This window comes from Anomaloglossus baeobatrachus, chromosome 2 (assembly GCF_048569485.1).
Source record: "Anomaloglossus baeobatrachus isolate aAnoBae1 chromosome 2, aAnoBae1.hap1, whole genome shotgun sequence".
Taxonomy (NCBI): domain Eukaryota; kingdom Metazoa; phylum Chordata; class Amphibia; order Anura; family Aromobatidae; genus Anomaloglossus; species Anomaloglossus baeobatrachus.
In genome coordinates, this window is record NC_134354.1 from 8,201,653 (window position 1) to 8,226,225 (window position 24,573).

The 24,573-nt window shown below is 49.5% G+C and overlaps 1 protein-coding gene across 1 annotated transcript; it reads left to right on the forward strand.

Annotated features, from left to right (window-relative positions):
• Positions 1–5,801: 5,801 nt before the first annotated feature.
• On the forward strand, positions 5,802–23,809 carry HAO2 (hydroxyacid oxidase 2). The gene is made up of 8 exons (XM_075332770.1): positions 5,802–5,946; positions 14,193–14,345; positions 14,414–14,565; positions 19,137–19,420; positions 20,226–20,444; positions 22,386–22,544; positions 22,622–22,691; positions 22,784–23,809. The coding sequence occupies exons 2-8, from the start codon at positions 14,215–14,217 to the stop codon at positions 22,837–22,839; spliced, it is 1,071 nt and encodes a 356-aa protein (XP_075188885.1). The 5' UTR covers positions 5,802–5,946; positions 14,193–14,214; the 3' UTR covers positions 22,840–23,809.
• The last annotated feature ends 764 nt before the right edge of the window (positions 23,810–24,573 follow it).

Consider the following 24,573-nt stretch of genomic DNA (forward strand, 5'->3'; position numbering starts at 1 on the left):
TGCCTCCCGCTCATGATGGGCCTTCATCATGTTCACATGGAAGGCCTTCCGCCTTCCACGGCCAGGGTCTAGGGTGACCAGGTACATTACAGGGTTGAGCTGGTGGTACACGAGGTATGGGCCTTCCCAGGCGGCCTGAAGCTTATCCTATGGTACGGGGACCAGTACCCACACCTTTTGACCCACTTGGTAGGTCCTCTCACAAGCATTCTGGTCGTACCAACGCTTCTGATCGGCCTGGGCTTGACCCATATTGTCGTGCACCAGCTGCGTGAAGGCCTGCATTTTGTCCCGGAAGTGCACAACATACTCAATGACAGACACACCAGGGGTGGCCAAATACCCTTCCCAAGCCTCTTTCACCAGAGCCATGAGTATCTCGTAGGTATTCCGGTCTCCAGCTGTAAGACTGGCCACAGCAGCTTGAAGGAGGGCGTCCGAACCTCTCAGGCTGGAGGGAGTGGCAGGTGGTGATCTGCGGCACACCGCAGAGCCTGGTGATCCGCCGTCCACTGCAGAGCCTGGTGATCCGCTGTCCACTGCAGAGCCTGGTGATCCGCTTTCCACTGCAGAGCCTGGTGATTCACTGTCCACTGCAGAGCCTAGCATCTGGCTCTCTGAGGACCTTTGGGTGAGCTCCTCCTCATCTTGTCCATAATTGCCAGGTTGTGCGATGTCCTCTGCAGAGCGGCTCTCTGGCGTCGTGCTCCTGGAGGACTCGTGGACAACCTCCTCATCGCTGCGCACGACACCGTCCTCCACCTCTTCGGCTCTGGCCAGAGCATTGGCCAGTTGCATAGCTCTGCTCCTGGTGCCCTCAGCCATTCTTGCAGACTTTGGTAACTGAAACAGAACTGCCACCTGATGCCTCCACACACCTTACAGTATCTGCACTCTGACACTCTAGTGTTGGTCTGGTCTGAAGACCCCGGCAGCCACAGCTGCTGCAGGCAGTCTTTAGTGTCTGGGAGTATGGGTCTCACACACACTATTATCTCGATCCCACCGCTTGCCACCAATATGTCATGAACGGGGGGTAGGAAGCGGGAATTATTCTTTCTACCACCCGTCCGACCGAGCACGTGACGCGCTCTCTAGCGCCCCTCTTATAGTCAGGCCAATTATAGAATTGCCCGACAATAAGCAAGGAGGCCGCTATTCTATTATGCCGATGATTGGAGGGTTCCCGGTGAGAGTAAGGTATATATTCCCCCGACCTCAGCGGACGGAATATATATAAACCTTCCCGAATCTCACTGGCCTCCCCACAATGATCCTTGGCATAAACTCGCTGCCACCAACCGATTACGGTAACTATTACGCCGAGCACACAGACGTGGAGTTCAGGATCGAGATAACAGAACAGCCCAAGATTAATTATATATTTTAATCGGCCTAAGCCACACTAGACACTACAATATATACGATATGGAATCTACAGAATATATACATAGGTCAGAGTACATCTACAAGTAAGTTATGGATTACAAACAGGCATACAGTTCCAGCAGTTACCTTGTGCGTCTGGCCACAGGGGGGCGCTGTTCGACCAGGGTTCCGGGGACTTTCTCACAGGTGTGTAACACACTTGACCCCCGAGCAAAGAACAAGCCAAAATGTCTGAACTGGGTTTATCAAACTGGCTCTATCCATGTCCCCTCCTCTTTTGGTGACCTCACAGGGGAGCACTGCCCCACCCCCGTCTTGACTCTAAAATAATGTCCCAAGTGATTATTGGCCATAACTTTGCCTGGGAACGTCGTAGGCGGACGCCAATGCTCTCATTTTTACAGTTATGATTTTACCTTCAAAATGATAGGACACATGGCTAGTCTGCTGGTCCTGCACTGGCCCATATCACGTTTGGGCTACCTACAGAGGTCCCACACCTGTATAAAATATGTGCTGGAATTGTCAGCATGCTGGGACGCCATATTTCTGCTTGCCATATTTATAGGAAGCACGGCTCACGAGATATTACACATTTATTCCTGGTGCCCATCTCTTCAGGATGTGTGTTACCTGGTTAGGACTTCTCCTACAGGGTCACCGAGGGGGGTCTTCCTCTCCTTTTGTTCTAAAGACCTGAACAGGACACCTAATCTCCATATCATAGGAGATGGCCTTTGGATGTGTAATTGGATTCGACACCTTCCCAGATGCTGAACCTGCAAAGGATCTCTGTGGGTGAAGGGAGGGGGTGACATCAGGGAGCGCTGACTGAAATTATGACTACATCATAATTCCTCTTCATATCCCAGGATTTACCTCACAGCCTCCATTATACCCACACTTCTCCTGCAGTGTCGGTGCGGTGTCCGGCAGTGAGTACAGACCAGGATCCGATGGCCTCCATTATACCCGCACTTCTCCTGCAGTGTCAGTGCGGTGTCCGGCAGTGAGTGTAGACCAGGGTCTGATGGCCTTCATTATACCCGCACTTCTCCTGCAGTGTCGGTGCGGTGTCCGGCAGTGAGTACAGACCAGGATCTGATGGCCTCCATTATACCCGCACTTCTTATCCTGCAGTGTCGGTGCGGTGTCCGGCAGTGAGTACAGACCAGGATCCGATGGCCTCCATTATACCAGCCCTCCTCCTCCTGCAGTGTCAGTGCGGTGTCCGGCAGTGAGTACAGACCAGGATCCGATGGCCTCCATTATACCCACACTTCTTTTCCTGCAGTGTCGGTGCGGTGTCCGGCAGTGAGTACAGACCAGGATCCGATGGCCTCCATTATACCCGCACTTCTTATCCTGCAGTGTCGGTGCGGTGTCCGGCAGTGAGTACAGACCAGGGTCTGATGGCCTCCATTATACCCGCACTTCTTTTCCTGCAGTGTCGGTGCGGTGTCCGGCAGTGAGTACAGACCAGGATCTGATGGCCTCCATTATACGCGCACTTCTCCTGCAGTGTCGGTGCGGTGTCCGGCAGTGAGTACAGACCAGGATCTGATGGCCTTCATTATACCCGCACTTCTTATCCTGCAGTGTCGGTGCGGTGTCCGGCAGGGAGTACAGACCAGGATCTGATGGCCTCCATTATACCCGCACTTCTTTTCCTGCAGTGTCGGTGCGGTGTCCGGCAGTGAGTACAGACCAGGATCTGATGGCCTCCATTATACCCGCACTTTTTCTCCTGCAGTGTCAGTGCGGTTTCCGGCAGTGAGTACAGACCAGGATCTGATGGCCTCCATTATACCCGCACTTCTTCTCCTGCAGTGTCAGTGCGGTTTCCAGCAGTGAGTACAGACCAGGATCTGATGGCCTCCATTATACGCGCACTTCTCCTGCAGTGTCGGTGCGGTGTCCGGCAGTGAGTACGGACCAGGATCTGATGGCCTCCATTATACCCGCACTTCTCCTGCAGTGTCGGTGCGGTGTCCAATGTCTTGTAGGTTTATGATGAGTTATTACATCTTCTGGTTATTATGATGACATCAGTCTCTGGTGTCAGCCGCCCATCATCTGTCCTCTGGGGCACCCTGTAGGTTACAGCCTTGCAGTGCGGTGTATGGAGGTGATGTGCATAGTGTGCAGCGCTCGCTGTGGTCACTATGTGCCCGGACATGAGCCACGTCATTATACAGCCACTGTATTGTCGTATGACACTATACGGGGATGTTATACAGACACTATATAGCAGTATTATACAGACACTATGGAGCTGGTATACACACACTGCATGGCAGTATTACACATAAAATATATGGTGGAATTACACAGACACTATATGAGGGTAGTATACAGACGCTATGGCAGTATTACACAGACACTGCATGGCGATATTACACAGACACTATATGATGGTATTAGTGTATGGTGCTATTATACAGACACTGTATGATGGTGTTATACAGACGCTATGGCAGTGGTATACAGACACTGCATAGCGGTATTACACAGACACTATATTGTGGTATCACATATACACTATATGGCGGTATTATACAGACACTGTATGGCAATATTACACAGACACTATATGGCGGTATTACACAGACACTATATGGCGGTATTATACAGACACTGTGGCGGTATTACACAGACACTATAAGGCGGAATCACATAGACACTACATGGCGGTATTACACAGACACTGTATGGCGGTATTATACAGACACTGGCGGTATTACACTGACACTATATGGTGGTTTTACATAGAAATATGGTGGTGTTATACAGACAGTGTATGGTGTTATTATACAGACATTGTATGACGGTGTTATACAGACGCTATGGAGGTGGTATACAGACACTTAATGACGGTATTACACAGACACTATATGGTGGCATTACACAGACACTATATGACGATATTATACAGACACTGTATGGCGGTGTTATACAGACACTATTGAGGTGGTATACAGACACTGCATTGCGGAATTACACAGACACTATATGGCGGTATTATACAGACACTATGGCAGTATTACACAGACACTGCATGGCGGTATTACACAGACAGTATATGGTGGTATTACACAGACACTATATGATGGTATTTAACACACACTACATGGCGGTATTAGACAGTGTATGGCGCTATTATACAGACACTGTATGATGGTGTTATACAGACACTATGGCGGTATTATACAGACACTGTATGGCGGTATTACACACACTATATGGCGGTATTATACAGACACTGTGGCGGTGTTACACTGACACTATATGGTGGTATTACACAGACACTATATGGTGGTGTTATACAGACAGTGTATGGTGCTATTATACAGACACTATGGCGGTGTTATACAGACGCTATAGAGGTATACAGACACTGCATGGTGGTATTACACAGACACTATATGGTTGTATTACACACTACATGGTGGAATTACAAAGACACTTTATGGCGGTGTTACACAGACACTATAAGATGATGTTATACAGACACTATGGAGGTAGTATACAGACACTGCATGGCGGTGTTACACAGACACGATATGGCGGTATTACACAGACACTATATGGCGGAATTAAACAAACTATGACGGTATACAGAAGACAGTGTATGGTGTTATTATACAGACAGTGTATGGTGGTATGATATAAACACTGTATGACGGTGTTATACAGACGCTATGGAGGTGGCATACAGCACTGCATGGCAGTATTACACAGGCACTATATGGTAGTATTATACAGACAGTGTATGGCAGTATTGTACAGACATTATATGGCGGTATTATACACACACAATATGGCGATATTATACAGACACTATATGGCTGTATTGTACAGCCAGTGTATGGTGGTATTATACAGACAGTGTATGGCGGTATTACACAGACACTATATGACGGTATTACACAGACACTATATGGCGGTATTATACAGACACTATATGGCGGTATTATACAGACACTATATGGCGGTATTATACAGACACTATATGGCGGTATTATACAGACACTATATGGCGGTATTATACAGACAGTGTGTGGTGGTATTGTACAGCCCGTGTATGGTGGTATTATACAGACAGTGTATGGCGGTATTACACATACACTATATGGCGGTATTACACAGACACTATATGGCGGTATTATACAGACAGTGTATGGTGGTATTATTCGGAGACTGTGTAGCGGTGGTATTTGACAGGTCGCCATCATCACTTTATTCCTGGATGGTGCCGCTCCGTTGGGCACAGGTCTTGTGTAATACCGCCTGTCAGTGCTCCCAGTGCCCCCCACCCCTGACCACAACCGTCAGCCACAGGACAATGTGCTCCCAAATACAAAGCCAGAGGTCAGGACGGGGTTAATCCATTGCGGACTGTTTGTTCATGCAGCACAGTGACAGGCGGCAGCGGTGGTGAGCGTCTGCAGGACGGGATTGGACGGCAGAAGGAGTTGTGTCTTGGACTTTAGACAGAGAGGGGTACAAGAGCCCCCTCCACCCGCCGGGCCTGCTGGATCCAGAGCCTGTATACAGGTAAGAGTGTGTGCCAGGGGGGCCGGGGGGCACAGACTGCCAACGCTGCAAGTCTGATAGAGACCGCACACAGCGGAATACAGACAACACTGACAGAGGGCGGCTACATCAGTGCTGAGCGTTATACAGGGGCTGATATCAGCGCTGAGCGTTATACAGGGGCTGATATCAGCGCTGAGCGTTATACAGGGGCTGATATCAGTGCTGAGCATTATACAGGGGCAGATATCAGCGCTGAGCGTTATACAGGGGCTGATATCAGCGCTGAGCGTTATACAGAGGCTGATATCAGTGCTGGGCGTTATACAGGGGCTGATATCAGCGCTGAGCGTTATACAGAGGCTGATATCAGTGCTGGGCGTTATACAGGGGCTGATATCAGCGCTGAGCGTTATACAGGGGCTGATATCAGTGCTGAGCGTTATACAGGGGCTGATATCAGTGCTGAGCGTTATACAGGGGCTGATATCAGTGCTGAGCATTATACAGGGGCAGATATCAGCGCTGAGCGTTATACAGGGGCTGATATGAGTGCTGAGCGTTATACAGGGGCTGATATCAGCGCTGAGCGTTATACAGAGGCTGATATCAGTGCTGAGCGTTATACAGGGGCTGATATCAGTGCTGAGCGTTATACAGGGGCTGATATCAGTGCTGAGCGTTATACAGGGGCTGATATCAGTGCTGAGCGTTATACAGGGGCTGATATCAGCGCTGAGCGTTATACAGGGGCAGATATCACTGCTGGGCGTTATACAGAGGCTGATATCACTGCTGGGCGTTATACAGGGGCTGATATCAGTGCTGAGCGTTATACAGGGGCTGATATCAGTGCTGAGCGTTATACAGGGGCTGATATCAGTGCTGAGCGTTATACAGGGGCTGATATCAGCGCTGAGCGTTATACAGGGGCTGATATCAGCGCTGAGCGTTATACAGGGGCTGATATCAGTGCTGAGCGTTATACAGGGGCAGATATCAGCGCTGAGCATTATACAGGGGCAGATATCAGTGCTGAGCGTTATACAGGGGCTGATATCAGTGCTGAGCGTTATACAGGGGCTGATATCAGTGCTGAGCGTTATACAGGGGCTGATATCAGCGCTGAGCATTATACAGGGGCTGATATCAGTGCTGTGCGTTATACAGGGGCTGATATCAGTGCTGAGCGTTATACAGGGGCTGATATCAGTGCTGAGCATTATACAGGGGCAGATATCAGTGCTGAGCGTTATACAGGGGCTGATATCAGTGCTGAGCGTTATACAGGGGCAGATATCAGTGCTGAGCGTTATACAGGGGCTGATATCAGCGCTGAGCATTATACAGGGGCTGATATCAGTGCTGTGCGTTATACAGGGGCTGATATCAGTGCTGAGCGTTATACAGGGGCTGATATCAGTGCTGAGCGTTATACAGGGGCTATCAGTGCTGAGCGTTATACAGGGGCTGATATCAGTGCTGGGCGTTATACAGGGGCAGATATCAGCGCTGAGCGTTATACAGGGGCTGATATCAACGCTGAGCGTTATACAGGGGCTGATATCAGTGCTGAGCGTTATACAGGGGCTGATATCAGTGCTGAGAGTTATACAGGGGCTGATATCAGTGCTGAGCGTTATACAAGGGCAGATATCAGTGCTGAGCGTTATACAGGGGCTGATATCAGTGCTGGGCGTTATACAGGGGCTGATATCAGCGCTGAGCGTTATACAGGGGCTGATATCAGTGCTGGGCGTTATACAGGGGCTGATATCAGTGCTGGGCGTTATACAGGGGCTGATATCAGCGCTGAGCGTTATACAGGGGCTGATATCAGTGCTGGGCGTTATACAGGGGCTGATATCAGCGCTGAGCGTTATACAGGGGCTGATATCAGCGCTGAGCGTTATACAGGGGCTGATATCAGCGCTGAGCGTTATACAGGGGCTGATATCAGCGCTGAGCGTTATACAGGGGCTGATATCAGCGCTGAGCGTTATACAGGGGCTGATATCAGTGCTGAGCGTTATACAGGGGCTGATATCAGTGCTGAGCGTTATACAAGGGCAGATATCAGTGCTGAGCGTTATACAGGGGCTGATATCAGTGCTGAGCATTATACAGGGGCTGATATCAGTGCTGAGCGTTATACAGGGGCTGATATCAGCGCTGAACGTTATACAGGGGCTGATATCAGCGCTGAGCGTTATACAGGGGCTGATAACAGCGCTGAGCGTTATACAGGGGCTGATATCAGCGCTGAGCATTATACAGGGGCTGATAACAACACTGAGCGTTATACAGGGGCTGATATCAGCGCTGAGCGTTATACAGGGGCTGATATCAGCGCTGAGCGTTATACAGGGGCTGATATCAGCGCTGAGCGTTATACAGGGGCAGATATCAGTGCTGAGTGTTATACAGGGGCAGATATCAGTGCTGAGTGTTATACAGGGGCTGATATCAGCGCTGAGCGTTATACAGGGGCTGATATCAGTGCTGGAGCGTTATACAGGGGCTGATATCAGTGCTGAGCGTTATACAGGGGCTGATATCAGCGCTGAGCGTTATACAGGGGCAGATATCAGTGCTGAGCGTTATACAGGGGCTGATATCAGCGCTGAGCGTTATACAGGGGCAGATATCAGTGCTGAGTGTTATACAGGGGCAGATATCAGCGCTGAGCGTTATACAGGAGCAGATATCAGTGCTGGAGCGTTATACAGGGGCTGATATCTGCGCTGAGCGTTATACAGGGGCTGATATCAGTGCTGAGCGTTATACAGAGGCTGATATCAGTGCTGGAGCGTTATACAGGGGCTGATATCAGTGCTGGAGCGTTATACAGGGGCTGATATCAGCGCTGAGCGTTATACAGGGGCTGATATCAGTGCTGAGCGTTATACAGGGGCTGATATCAGTGCTGGAGCGTTATACAGGGGCTGATATCAGCGCTGAGCGTTATACAGGAGCAGATATCAGTGCTGGAGCGTTATACAGGGGCTGATATCAGTGCTGAGCGTTATACAGGAGCAGATATCAGTGCTGGAGCGTTATACAGGGGCTGATATCAGCGCTGAGCGTTATACAGGGGCTGATATCAGTGCTGAGCGTTATACAGGGGCTGATATCAGTGCTGGAGCGTTATACAGGGGCTGATATCAGCGCTGAGCGTTATACAGGAGCTGATATCAGCGCTGAGCGTTATACAGGGGCTGAGCGTTATACAGAGGCTGATATCAGTGCTGAGCGTTATACAGGGGCTGATATCAGTGCTGGAGCGTTATACAGGGGCTGATATCAGCGCTGAGCGTTATACAGGGGCTGAGCGTTATACAGAGGCTGATATCAGTGCTGAGCGTTATACAGGGGCTGATATCAGTGCTGGAGCGTTATACAGGGGCTGATATCAGTGCTGGAGCGTTATACAGGGGCTGATATCAGTGCTGGAGCGTTATACAGGGGCTGATATCAGTGCTGGAGCGTTATACAGGGGCTGATTTCAGCGCTGAGCGTTATACAGGGGCTGATATCAGTGCTGAGCGTTATACAGGGGTGATATCAGTGCTGGAGCATTATACAGGGGCTGATATCAGTGCTGAGTGTTATACAGGGGCTGATATCAGCGCTGAGCGTTATACAGGGGCTGATATCAGCGCTGAGCATTATACAGGAGCAGATATCAGTGCTGGAGCGTTATACAGGGGCTGATATCAGTGCTGAGCGTTATACAGGGGCTGATATCAGCGCTGAGCGTTATACAGGCGCAGATATCAGTGCTGAGCGTTATACAGGGGCTGATATCAGTGCTGGAGCGTTATACAGGGGCTGATATCAGTGCTGGAGCATTATACAGGGGCTGATATCAGTGCTGGAGCGTTATACAGGGGCTGATATCAGTGCTGGAGCGTTATACAGGGGCTGATTTCAGCGCTGAGCGTTATACAGGGGCTAATATCAGTGCTGAGCGTTATACAGGGGCTGATATCAGTGCTGGAGCATTATACAGGGGCTGTTATCAGTGCTGAGCGTTATACAGGGGCTGATATCAGCGCTGACCGTTATACAGGGGCTGATATCAGCGCTGAGCATTATACAGGAGCAGATATCAGTGCTGGAGCGTTATACAGGGGCTGATATCAGTGCTGAGCGTTATACAGGGGCTGATATGAGCGCTGAGCGTTATACAGGGGCTGATATCAGTGCTGAGCGTTATACAGGGGCTGATATCAGTGCTGAGCGTTATACAGGGGCTGATATCAGTGCTGAGCGTTATACAGGGGCTGATATCAGTGCTGAGCGTTATACAGGGGCTGATATCAGTGCTGAGCGTTATACAGGGGCTGATATCAGTGCTGAGCTTTATACAGGTGCTGATATCAGTGCTGAGCGTTATACAGGGGCTGATATCAGTGCTGGAGCGTTATACAGGGGCTGATATGAGCGCTGAGCGTTATACAGTGGCTGATATCAGTGCTGAGCGTTATACAGGGGCTGATATCAGTGCTGAGCTTTATACAGGGGCTGATATCAGCGCTGAGCTTTATACAGGTGCTGATATCAGTGCTGGAGCGTTATACAAGGGCTGATATCAGCGCTGAGCGTTATACAGGGGCTGATATCAGCGCTGAGCGTTATACAGGGGCTGATATCAGCGCTGAGCGTTATACAGGGGCTGATATCAGTGCTGAGCGTTATACAGGGGCTGATATCAGTGCTGAGCGTTATACCGGGGCTGATATCAGTGCTGGAGCATTATACAGGGGCTGATATCAGCGCTGAGCGTTATACAGGGGCTGATATCAGCGCTGAGCGTTATACAGGGGCTGATATCAGCGCTGAGCATTATACAGGGGCTGATATCAGTGCTGAGCGTTATACAGGGGCTGATATCAGTGCTGGAGCGTTATACAGGGGCTGATATCAGTGCTGAGCGTTATACAGGGGCTGATATCAGTGCTGAGCGTTATACAGGGGCTGATATGAGTGCTGAGCGTTATACAGGGGCTGATATCAGTGCTGAGCATTATACAGGGGCTGATATCCGTGCTGAGCGTTATACAGGGGTTGATATGAGCGCTGAGCGTTATACAGGGGCTGATATCAGTGCTGAGCGTTATACAGGGCCTGATATCAGTGCTGAGCGTTATACAGGGGCTGATATCAGTTCTGGAGCGTTATACAGGGGCTGATATCAGCGCTGAGCGTTATACAGGGGTTGATATCAGTGCTGAGCGTTATACAGGGGCTGATATCAGCGCTGAGCGTTATACAGGGGCTGATATCAGCGCTGAGCGTTATACAGGGGCTGATATCAGCGCTGAGCGTTATACAGGGGCTATCAGTGCTGAGTGTTATACAGGGGCTGATATCAGCGCTGAGCGTTATACAGGGGCTGATATCAGTGCTGGAGCGTTATACAGGGGCTGATATCAGCGCTGAGCGTTATACAGGGGCTGATATCAGTTCTGAGCGTTATACAGGGGCTGATATCAGTGCTGAGCGTTTTACAGGGGCTGATATCAGTGCTGAGCGTTATACAGGGGCTATCAGTGCTGAGTGTTATACAGGGGCTGATATCAGCGCTGAGCGTTATACAGGGGCTGATTTCAGCGCTGAGCGTTATACAGGGGCTGATATCAGTGCTGGAGCGTTATACAGGGGCTGATATCAGCGCTGAGCGTTATACAGGGGCTATCAGTGCTGAGCGTTATACAGGGGCTGATATCACTGCTGAGCGTTATACAGGGGCTGATATCAGTGCTGAGCGTTATACAGGGGCTGATATCAGTGCTGGAGCGTTATACAGGGGCTGATATCAGCGCTGAGCGTTATACAGGGGCTGATATCAGCGCTGAGCGTTATACAGGGGCTGATATCAGCGCTGAGCGTTATGCAGGGGCTGATATCAGTGCTGAGCGTTATACAGGGGCTGATATCAGCGCTGAGCGTTATACAGGGGCTGATATCAGTGCTGAGCGTTATACAGGGGCTGATATCAGCGCTGAGCGTTATACAGGGGCTGATATCAGTGCTGAGCGTTATACAGGGGCTGATATCCGTGCTGAGCGTTATACTGGGGCTGATATCAGTGCTGAGCGTTATACAGGGGCTGATATCAGTGCTGGAGCGTTATACAGGGGCTGATATCAGTGGTGAGCGTTATACAGGGGCTGATATCAGTGCTGGAGCGTTATACAGGGGCTGATATCAGCGCTGAGCGTTATACTGGGGCTGATATCAGCGCTGAGCGTTATACAGGGGCTGATATCAGTGCTGAGCGTTATACAGGGGCTGATATCAGTGCTGAGCGTTATACAGGGGCTGATATCAGTGCTGAGCGTTATACAGGGGCTGATATCAGTGCTGAGCGTTATACAGGGGCTGATATCAGTGCTGAGCGTTTTACTGGGGCTGATATCAGTGCTGAGCGTTATACAGGGGCTAATATCAGCGCTGAGCGTTATACAGGGGCTGATATCAGTGCTGAGCGTTATACAGGGGCTGATATCAGTGCTGAGCGTTATACTGGGGCTGATATCAGTGCTGAGCGTTATACTGGGGCTGATATCAGTGCTGAGCGTTATACAGGGGCTGATATCAGTGCTGGAGCGTTATACTGGGGCTGAAATCAGTGCTGAGCGTTATACAGGGGCTGATATCAGTGCTGGAGCGTTATACAGGGGCTGATATCAGTGCTGAGCGTTATACAGGGGCTGATATCAGCGCTGAGCGTTATACAGGGGCTGATATCAGTGTTGGAGCGTTATACAGGGGCTGATATCAGTGTTGGAGCGTTATACAGAGGCTGATATCAGTGCTGAGCGTTATACTGGGGCTGATATCAGTGCTGAGCGTTATACAGGGGCTGATATCAGTGCTGGAGCGTTATACAGGGGCTGATATCAGTGCTGAGCGTTATACAGGGGCTGATATCAGTCACATTGCATTCTTGTGTTGAACACTTCTCTGTTTTTCAGACAGTTGCAAGATAGAAAGTCAATTATTAATCTTCAGAGTAGTGACTGCAGCTCTGGAGGTGACTGGAGGATAAGACACAATGTAACAGCAGAATAGAGACTGCAGCTCTGGAGGTGACTGGATTATAAGATACGATGTAACATCAGAGTAGTGACTGCAGCTCTGGAGGTGACTGGAGGATAAGATATGATGTAACCGCAGAATAATGACTGCAGCTCTGGAGGTGACTGGAGGATAAGATATAATGTAACAGCAGAATAATGACTGCTGCTCTGGAGGTGACTGGAGGATAAGACACAATTTAACAGCAGAATAGTGACTGCAGCTCTGGAGGTGACTGGAGGATAAGACGTGATGTAACAGCAGAATAGTGACTGCAGCTCTGGAGGTGACTGGAGGATAAGACACAATGTAACAGCAGACTTATGACAGCAGCTCTGGAGGTGACTGGAGGATAATTCCTGGTGTAGCAGCAGAATAGTGACTGCAGCTCTGGAGGTGACTGGAGAATATTTGTCAGAGGTTTTTCCTATCGTCGCCGGCTGTCTTGGTGGCGGCTGCAGGGTATGTGCAGATTACAGATTATGACCGTCCGCATGATAAATTCTCTGAGGTCAGTACAGCCAGATTCCCCGGTGCCGACCAACAGATTGTTAGTTCATAGGCAGGCTAGCCACAGTTAATCTCTGCTTGTTAGTCTCTTTTTATCACATGTTATGGGGGAGCCAATCACATCTGCTCCCCTCCTATATATGCTGGTTGGATCCTTCCTTCTATGCCAGCTATAGTTTATCTTCGCTGGTCTGGTGAGGTGTTGTGATCCAGACTATCTGGGGGTTGTAGTACTTGTTGCTGTGAGCAGTTGTGGTGTTAACCCCTATTGTTGCTACCTTCCTGCTCTTGCTTTTCTCTCGTTGTTTGTTCCTGTGAGTTTCCAGTGTGTCAGAGTTTGGGTTAACCCTTGTCTGTCTTTGTTTCTATCTTTTTTGCTCCTTTCTTCCCTGGTGAGAGGGAGGAATCAGCTGAGTTCTGATCAGGAGCATAGTAAGGCACGAGACTCGGTCATCTCCACTATTAGGGGTAACCCTGAGGTTACGGATATCCTCGGGACCCCCTTTGAGTCCCTGTCCCTCGCTTTCCTACAATCCCACTGTGACAGTCGTAGCAGAGCTGGATGGATTGTGGCGCTGTCCTGCATGCAGTGTTGGTGCGGTGTAGTCTTCTGTGGATGTCATTACTTGTAGTGGCCTCTGGGGCGGCGCTGTTACCTTTCTCTCCCCCAGGTCCGGGCAGGGGGATGCCGAGATGTCCCTCATTTGCCTGTCGGACTATGAAGCTTACGCCAAAGATCACTTACCTAAAGCCACGTGGGAGTATTACGCAGCGGGAGCCGACGACTGCTGCACCCGGGATGACAACTTACTCGCCTTTAAGAGGTAATACGTGAATCTCGGGGTTGTCAGAGTAATGGAAGCCGGGAATTTACTGACCCTGTGCTCCGCAGGATTCGCCTGAGACCCCGGATGCTGCGAGACGTGTCAGTAATGGACACCAGAACCACCGTCCTGGGAACCCAGATTAGCTGCCCCATCGGGATCGCACCGACGGCCTTTCACTGCCTGGCCTGGCCGGATGGAGAGAGGAGCACGGCCAGAGGTAGGAGGGACGGGGCAAGGATTGCGGGGTCCACGGCAGCGAAAGCCAATGCCCCCCTCCAACCCCTCAAGCAAAGGCAGGAGCCATAGACTAGAGTAATGGACACCTAACGCCCCCCCCACCTCTCTGATGGGTCCGGTCACCACCTCCCACCACTTACACCAAAATAATAGAGTTAATATATAGAATCATTCATTGCTGACCATTCACACAATCCGGTAACATATCGCGAGAGTCGTCCCTGACAGCCAACACTATAATGTCACACCCAAGGACTGTCACCGGCCAAAGCTTACCTAGAATGGAGACTAATGAAGCCCAACAGCGGGGCCAGCATTTGGAGAATAGCCTAAATGTAAGAAAACAGACTCATTATAGATAAAGAAAGATGTACAATATGTTGGGTTTTGTGTCAGTCATGCAACAAATACAGCTTGCAACAAAACTGGTTCTGGTGCCGTATTCATGTACTGACGATGGTTCTGGTGATGTATTCATGTACTGATTGTGATTCTGTTGCTTATACATGTACTGATGGTGGTTTTGGGGATGTTTTCCTGTACTGTTGGTGGTTCTGGTGATGTATTCATGTACTGATGAAGGTTCTGATGCCGTATTCATTTACTGATGGTGGTTCTGGTGATGTATTCATGTACTGATGGTGATTCTGGTGCCTTATTCATGTACTGATGGTGGTTCTGGTGATGTTCTCCTGTACTGATGGTGTTCTGGTAATATACTGATGTATTCATGTACTGATAGAGGTTATGATGCCATATTAATTTACTGATGACGGTTCTGGTGATGTATTTATGTACTGATGGAGGTTCTGATGTCATATTAATTTACTGATGTTGGTTCTGGAGATGTTCTCCTGTACTGATGGTGTTTCTGGTAATTTACTAATGAATTCATATACTAATGGTGATTCTGGTGCCTTATTTATGTACTGATGGTGGTTCTGGAGATGTTCTCCTGTACTGATGGTGCTTCTTGTAATGTACTGATGTATTCAAGTACTGATGGTGGTTCTGGTGATGTTCTCCTGTACTGATGGTTTTTCTAGTAATGTACTGATGTATTCATGTACTGATGTTGGTTCTGATGCTGTATTCATGTACTGATGGTGGTTCTGGTGAAGTATTCATGCTGATAATGTACCTCCTATAAATATCGGGTCTGATACAAACACCAATATTGATCACTGACCCCTGTTGCAAACAGTCTCAGACAATCTTTTGAAATTAAGCAGAGCTGACTTCAGACTTCAGAGCTGACTCCATTGGTATATAGATCCAAGACTTCATGTCTCAACTGGCCATCACACCATCCGCCCCCAATGAACAAAGGCCGATACCAGGGGCAGGCGATTCATTTCCCAAAGGACCACATGAGACACTGTGACTGTCGTGGAGGACGAAGCGATAGGCGTGACACAATATTAATTATATTATTTTATATTGATATTAATTGTATCACTTAATATTGAGCAGAATTAGCCCTCCTATATACAGTATGAGCCCCACATAGTCTCCTATATTCAGTAAAACCCCCCACATGGCCTCCTATATAGATTATGAGCCTCCACATAGCCCCCTATATACAGTATGAGCCCCCACAGTCTCCTATATACAGTAAAAACCCCCACATAGCCTCCTATGTACATTATGAGCCTCCAAATAGCCCCCTATATACAGTATGAGCCCCACATAGCCCCCTGGATACAGTATGAGCCCCAACATAGCCTCCAATATACAGAATTAGCCCTCACATAGCCCCCTATATACAGTACGAGCTCTCACATAACCTCCTATATACAGTATGAGCCCCCACATAGCCTCCTATATACAGTATGAGCCCCCACATAACCTCCTATATACAGTATGAGGCCCCACATAGCCTCCTATATATAGTATGAGTCCCCACATAACCTCCTATATACAGTATGAGCCTCCACATAACCTCCTATATACAGTATGAGCCCCCACATAACCTCCTATATACAGTATGAGCCGCCACATAACCTCCTATATACAGTATGAGCCCCCACATAACCTCCTATATACAGTATGAGCCCCCACATAACCTCCTATATACAGTATGAGCTCTCACATAGCACTCTATATACAGTATGAGCTCTCACATAACCTCCTATATACAGTATGAGCCCCCACATAGCCTCCTATATACAGTATGAGCCCCCACATAACCTCCTATATACAGTATGAGGCCCCACATAGCCTCCTATATACAGTATGAGCCCCCACATAACCTCCTATATACAGTATGAGGCCCCACATAGCCCCCTATATACAGTATGAGCCCTCACATAGCCTCCTATATACAGTATAAGCCCCCACATAGCCTCCTATATACAGTATGAGCCCCCACATAGCCTCCTATATACAGTATGAGCCCCCACATAGCCCCCTATATACAGTATTAGCCCCCACATAGCCTCCTATATACAGTATAATCTCCCATATAGCCTCCTATATACAGTATGAGCCCCCACATAACCTCCTATATACAGTATGAGCCCCCACATAACCTCCTATATACAGTATGAGCCCCCACATAACCTATATACAGTATGAGCCCCCACATAGCCTCCTATATACAGAATTAGCCCTCACATAGCCTCCTATATACAGTATGAGCCCCCACATAACCTATATACAGTATGAGCCCCCACATGGCCTCCTATATACAGTATGAGCCCCCACATGGCCTCCAATATACAGTATGAGCCCCCACATGGCCTCCAATATACAGTATGAGCCCCCACATGGCCTCCAATATACAGTATGAGCCCCCTCATAACCTCCTATATACAGTATGAGCCCCACATAGCCTATTGCACATATATAATTATATACAGGAAATGCCCAGGTTATAGCAGCATGCAATGTGTGACTATTTCCGTGCTGATTTTGCTGGTATGCTTCTTTTGGTTGGATGCTGCCACTCAATGGTTCTTTGGGTTGGATGCTGCCATTTGATGCTTCTTTGGGTTGGATGCTGCCAATCAATGGTTCTTTGGGTTAGACGTTGCCGATTGATGCTTCTTTGGGTTGGATGCTGCTAATCGATGGTTCTTTGGGTTGGATGCTGACGATTGATGGGTCTTTGAATTGGATGCTGCCGATCGTTGGTTCTTTGGACTGGATGCTGCCGATCAATATTTCTTTGGACTGAATGCTGCCGATCGATGGTTCTTTGGGTTGGATGCTGCCGATCAATGCTTGTTTGGGTTGGATGCTGCCGATCGATGCTTCTTTGAGATGGATGCTGCTGATTGATGGTTCTTTGGGTTGGATGTTGCAGATTGATGGTTCTTTGGGTTGGATGTTGCAGATTGATGGTTCTTTGGGTTGGATGTTGCAGATTGATGGTTCTTTGGGTTGAATGCTGCCGATCGATTGTTCTTTGGGCTGGATGCTGCCATTTGATGCTTCTTTGGGTTGGATGCTGCCGATCAATGGTTGTTTGGGTTGGATGCTGCCAATTGATGCTTCTTTGGGTTGGATGCTGCCGATCGATAGTTCTTTGGGTTGGATGCTGCCGATTGATGGTTCTTTGGGCTGGATGATGCTAATCGATGGTTCTTTGGGTTGAATACTGCCGATTGATGGATCTTTGGGCTGGATGATGCTAATCGATGGTTCTTTGGGTTGGATGCTGCCGATTGATGGTTCTTTGGGTTGAATACTGCCGATTAATGGATCTTTGGGCTGGATGATGCTAATCGATGGTTCTTTGGGTTGGATGCTGACGATTGATTGGTCTTTGGATTGGATGCTGCTGATCGCTGGTTCTTTGGATTGGAGGCTGCCGATCGATAGTTCTTTGGACTGGATACTGCCGATTGATGGTTCTTTGGGTTGGATGCTGACGATCGATGCTTGTTTGGGTTGGATGCTGACGATCGATGCTTCTTTGGGTTGGATGCTGCTGATTGATGGTTCTTTGGGTTGGATGCTGCTGATTGATGGTTCTTTGGGTTGGATGCTGCTGATTGGTGTTTCTTTGGGTTGGATGTTGCCGATTGATGGTTCTTTGGACTGGATGCTGCCGATCGCTGGTTCTTTGGATTGGAGGCTGCCGATCGATGGTTCTTTGGGCTGGCTGGTGCCGATAGATGGTTATTTGGATTGGATGCTGGTGATTGATGGTTATTTAGGTTGGATGCTGCCATTTGATGCTTCTTTGGGTTGGATGCTGCAAATCAATGGTTCTTTGGGCTGGATGCTGCTGATCGACGGTTCTTTGGGTTGGAGGCTGCTGATCGATGGTTCTTTTGGTTGGATACTGACGATCTATGTCTTTTTGGATTGGATGCTGCCGATCGATGGTTCTTTGGGCTGGACGGTGACAATCGATGGTCCTTGGGTTGGTTGCTGCCAAGCAGCTGCTGTTCTTTCCTGGTTCAGTGTTCTGCTTCTTTGGAGAAGCTGGTGGTCTTGGTGGTGAATTCCCTGGTAGTCTGGGAGGAGAATCTTCCCTCTGCTCGCCCTGCCTATGAGTTATATACTGATGAGATTTTTTCCTCCTCACTCTCGATGCGGCAGCGGCCGAGGCTCTGAGTCTGTGCTATGTGGCCAGCACCTATTCCACCTGCTCCGTGGAGGAGATCGTCTCCGCCGCCCCGGACGGTTTCCGGTGGTTCCAGCTCTACGTGTACCGGGACCGGAGGCTGTCGGAACAGCTGGTGCAGCGGGTGGAGGCGCTGGGGTTTCAGGCTCTGGTCCTTACTGTGGACGTCCCATACACCGGCAAGAGGAGGAGCGACATCCGCAACAACTTCCGGCTGCCTCCGCACCTCAAGGTGAAGAACTTCGAGGGAGTTTTCGAGGTAAGTGCAGTTTAAGAGTTATTACTATATCCCTGGTGACCAGGGGGTTTTATAATGAGATCCCTGGTGCCTAGTGGATTTTATTATTTTATCTAGTGGGTTTTATTACTGTATCCCTGGTGTCTAGTGGGTTTTATTATAACGTTACTGTTGTCTGGTAGGTTTTATTATAACGTCCCTGGTGTCTAGTGGGTTTTATTCTTGTGTCTAGTGGGTTTCATTATTGTGTCCCTGGTGTCTAGTGGGTTTTATTCTTATGTCCCTGATGTCTAGTGGGTTTCATTATTGTGTCCCTGGTGTCTAGTGGGTTTTATTCTTGTGTCCCTGATGTCTAGTGGGTTTCATTACTGTGTCCCTGGTGTCTAGTGGGTTTTATTCTTGTGTCCCTGATGTCTAGTGGGTTTCATTACTGTGTCCCTGGTGTCTAGTGGGTTTTATTCTTATGTCCCTGATGTCTAGTGGGTTTCATTACTGTGTCCCTGGTGTCTGGTGGGTTTTATTCTTGTGTCCCTGATGTCTAGTGGGTTTCATTATTGTGTCCCTGGTGTCTAGTGGGTTTTATCCTTGTGTCTAGTGGGTTTCATTAGTGTCCCTGGTGTCGGGTTTCATTATTGTGTCCCTGATGTCTAGTGGGTTTTATTCTTGAGTCCCTGATGTCTAGTGGGTTTCATTAGTGTCCCTGGTGTCTAGTAGTTTTATTACTGTGTCCCTGGTATCTCGTGAGTCCTATATATATATATTTTATTTTTTTTTAAGTTTAGTGACCTCCTCATACTCATTGGTGTCTTTCTGGATGTTTTGTTAGGAGCACTGCGGTCCCGATAATTATGGGGTCCCAGTGAACACTCTGGACCCGTCCATTAGTTGGAAGGATGTTTCTTGGCTGAGAAGTCTGACTCGGCTGCCAATCATCGTGAAAGGGATTCTGACCAAGGAGGATGCGGAGCTGGCGGTGGAACACGGAGTGCAGGGAATCATCGTGTCCAACCACGGCGGCCGGCAGCTGGACGGAGAGCTGGCCACGGTATACACCGCGCTGTGCAATTATACAAAAGAACTGCAGCTCCACTGTGCATTCTGGGTAATATAAGGGGTTAACGACAGCTATGACATGTCAAAAATCACAGCTGCCATCAAGCCCTAAGTTAGTAATAGTGAGGTACTAACCAAGTAAGAAAAAAAATAAATCCAAACCCACAAAATTCTTTATTTGAGATAAAAACCACACTCCCTCCTCCTCCTCCTCCTCCTCTTTATTAAACCCCAAACCCCCCCTGCAGGTCCGAGGTAACTCACGACGACATCCAACGACTGCCGGTGAACCCCTGCTGCTGGACTGTTGGATTGTGGGACACGGCCGCACAGCAGTCCGGCAATCAACTGAGTGTGAACTCCGGTGACCTCAGTGCCGGACTACCGTGCTGCCGAGTCCTGCAATCTGGCGAGTTCACCGGTGGTCACACTTGTTACCCGGCTGTGACCTCTGGTGACCTAACTGATGTCACCGCCTCTCACAGCCGCAGTGATCGGTCGCGTTTTCTAATGTCACTGCTCACCGCAGCCTCTGGATGTAGCAGAGCCGGGATCATTGTGGATGTTGTGTGGATTCCGCCGGACCTGCATCAGTGTTTTGAGGGTTAAAAAAGGGGTGAAAGTGTGTATTTTATTTCAAATTAAGAATTTTTTGGTGTTTTTATTTTTTTCACTTACAGATTAGCAATGAGGGGCTCATATCATAGGCCCCTGTTTATTACTAACTCAGGCCTCGATGACAGCTGTATTTGACAAGTAACATCTATCATTAACCCCTTATATTACCCAGATTGCCACCGCACCAGGGCAAGGGTAAAGTTCTGGGACTGTCGCATTTAATGGATGTGATAATCCTGGGCGGCTGTGGGCTGCTATTTTTAGGCTGGGAGGGACCAATAACCATGGGGCTCCCCAGCCTAAGTATACCAGCCCCCAGCTGTCTGCTTTACTGCACCTGGTTATCAATGATGGGGGATCAGCCAATCACAGGCATGCCCATACCTGACATGTCAGTGATTTGGCTGGAAGTGCCCACACCAGAGAAGCTTGTTGATTGGCTGCTCTGTGGCTTTTCAACAAGCTTTATTCGGATAACAAACCCGAACAAGTACCAGATGTACAGGTAAAGGTTCGTGTTCGGATCTGAGACCCTGAAACCTTGTGTTCAGTACGGACCCCGCACTTTACAGAGTTCGGTTACGCTCGTCCCTGCTCCAGATACTTCATATAATTGGGTGCAAATAATTCTTGACTGATCCATATGAGGGGGGGGTGCCACACATTACAATGCGTTTCGCCGGTGGAGTCATCAGGGGAGCAAATTCTGACCATAGGAAAGCATGAAACAGACAATGGCGGTTGCTGAGAGCGGACGGACCTCCCCTCCTGGTATACAGGTGCGGGCAGCAGATATACCTGGGTGGGTTCCACCAGTGTTTGTGGTGGCAGGTACTCTTAGCAAGTTATAGGATAAAGTGCTGGATTTTTCTACTTTCCATCATTCTCTATTACAGTCTATGGTAGCTTGAAGTTATTATGTCTCAGGCTTCTACTTAGTCCATCCCCAATGCTTTACACTGCAGCTCTGCTCTATTAGGACATATAAGCACTGACCACAGCTCAGCTGCATTGCCTATTACAGTCTATGGTAGCCTGAAGTTATCATTATGACTCGGGCTTCTTTTTCGTCTATCCCCAATGCTTTACACTGCAGCTCTGCTTGTCCATGGTCTCAGCTGTTTCCGTGCTTCACTTTCTGTGCTTTTTATACCCTTGCATTGAGTTTTGTGCTGCCGTTACCCACCCTCTTGGGTCTGTACCCACAGAGCCCCCAGTACCAGACTGCGACCCCCCGGAGACCCCAGACATAACGTCCGGCAGACAGTGGCGCCCTCTCCACCCTCCTGAGCCCTCATAGCTCTTGTCTCCGCAGATTGACGCGCTGTCGGAGGTGGTGGACGCGGTGCAGGGTCGGATCGAGGTGTACATAGACGGGGGGATCCGGACGGGCAGCGATGTCCTGAAGGCGCTGGCTCTGGGAGCGAAGTGCGTGTTCATCGGACGCCCCATCGTCTGGGGTCTCGCATACAAGGTGGGAGAGGGTCTCTCGCTGCGGGGTCCCGGCAGATATCGGGGGTCAGTCGTTACCGGGCTCCTGTCTCTCACCAGGGAGAAGAAGGCGTCCGGGGCGTGCTGCAGATCCTGGCCGACGAGTTCCGGCTGTCCATGGCGCTGTCCGGTGAGGCTGCCAGATCATCAGATTGTGGACCCCTTGGGTTCTGCATTACAGGGGTCTCCTGGGACCACTCACTCCTCCATTCTCCTCCGCAGGGTGCCGCAACGTGTCTGAAATCAACCGAAACCTCATCCAGTTCTCTAAACTCTGACGCCGGTCCTCAGGGGAAGGAAGAAAATGTGAGGGCTAGATAGTCCTCGAAGATGACCCTCAGCCCCCCGCACCCACAGAACGGAGCCCCCCATAAATTGTCTGAGAGGAGCGCAGTGATGTCTCCTGATTCTTCACTTCTGGATCAGTTGTTGACTAATGGACCCGCAGTATTTTATTATCTGGAGATTCTAGAAATCTGCGCCCTCCTCCACCGCAGCCTGCGACTTCCTCCACCGTAGCCCGCGACCTCCTCCATTGCAGCCCGCGACCTTCTCCATTGCAGCCCGCGACCTCCTCCATTGCAGCTCGCGACCTCCTCCATTGCAGCCCGCAACCTCCTCCATCGCAGCCCGCGACTTCCTCCACCGTAGCCCGCGACCTCCTCCATCGCAGCCCGCAACCTCCTCCATTGCAGCCCGCGACCTTCTCCATTGCAGCCCGCGACCTTCTCCATTGCAGCCTGCGACCTCCTCCATTGCAGCCCGCGACCTCCTCCATTGCAGCCCGCGACCTCCTCCATCGCAGCCCGCGACCTCCTCCACCGCAGCCCACGACATTCTCCACCGCAGCCCGCGACCTCCACCATCGCAGCCCACAACCTCCTCCACCGCAGCCCACGACCTCCTCCACCGCAGCCCGCAACCTCCTCCACCGCAGCCCGCGACCTCTTCCTCTGCAGCCCGCGACCTCTTCCTCCGCAGCCCGCAACCTCTTCCACTGCAGCCCGCGACCTTCTCCATTGCAGCCCGCGACCTCCTCCATTGCAGCCCGCGACCTCCACCATTACAGCCCGCGACCTCCTCCATTGCAGCCCGCGACCTCCTCCATCGCAGCCCGCGACCTCCTCCATCGCAGCCCGCGACCTCCTCCGCACCGGCACTAGCACCAGATTCTAGGGAGCAATAATTATCTCATCTCAAAATAAACTCTAAAATCTAAAGCTGTGCAGAATGGTGAAATAAACGAGATTAGTGAATGGAAATCTTCATTATTAGGGTATCTATACCCTGGGGGCTGTAATGGAGGCTGCAAAAGTAATGACTAGGTCTAGAATGGGCAAAATCTCCAACATCCTCAGATCTTCTGTGCTAAAGACACTACAGAGGCATAGCAAAGCTAGATCATCCTCAGATCTGCTCCTTACAGACACTTCAGGGGTGAGGGGTGTGTAAGAACGACATACTGTGTGGGGACATCATACTGTGCGGAGGGCTGTGTGTAGGGACATCATAGTACTTAGGAACTACATGAATACATCACCAGAACCACCATCAGTACAGGAATACCCCATCAGAACCTTCATTGGTACATGAATACAGCACCAGAACCACCATCAGTACATTAATACATTACTAGAACTATGATCAGTACATGAATACATCACCAGATTCAGTGTTTTGACTACAAATACAAAACTTAGTATAGCAATTAAATTGAACTTTGAGGCAGCCCCATATACATTTGTATCACCTGAACCTACAACTCCCAGTACGTCCTTAGCAATGGTAAGGAGATGCATGCTGGGAGTTGCCAGCCTTCATCAGACCATACAGGATCCGCAGTACTGATGAGACATGGTCAGTGTCACACACATTGTCATCCCGGTGCCTTATAGGTGACATCTCCTCTGATCGATGTTCTCTTTATTTTCACCTCCATCTTCTCCAGACGCCATGATGACTTCCATCTTGTCTCATCGTCTGCAGCACTTCCCGATATGATGCCCTTACAA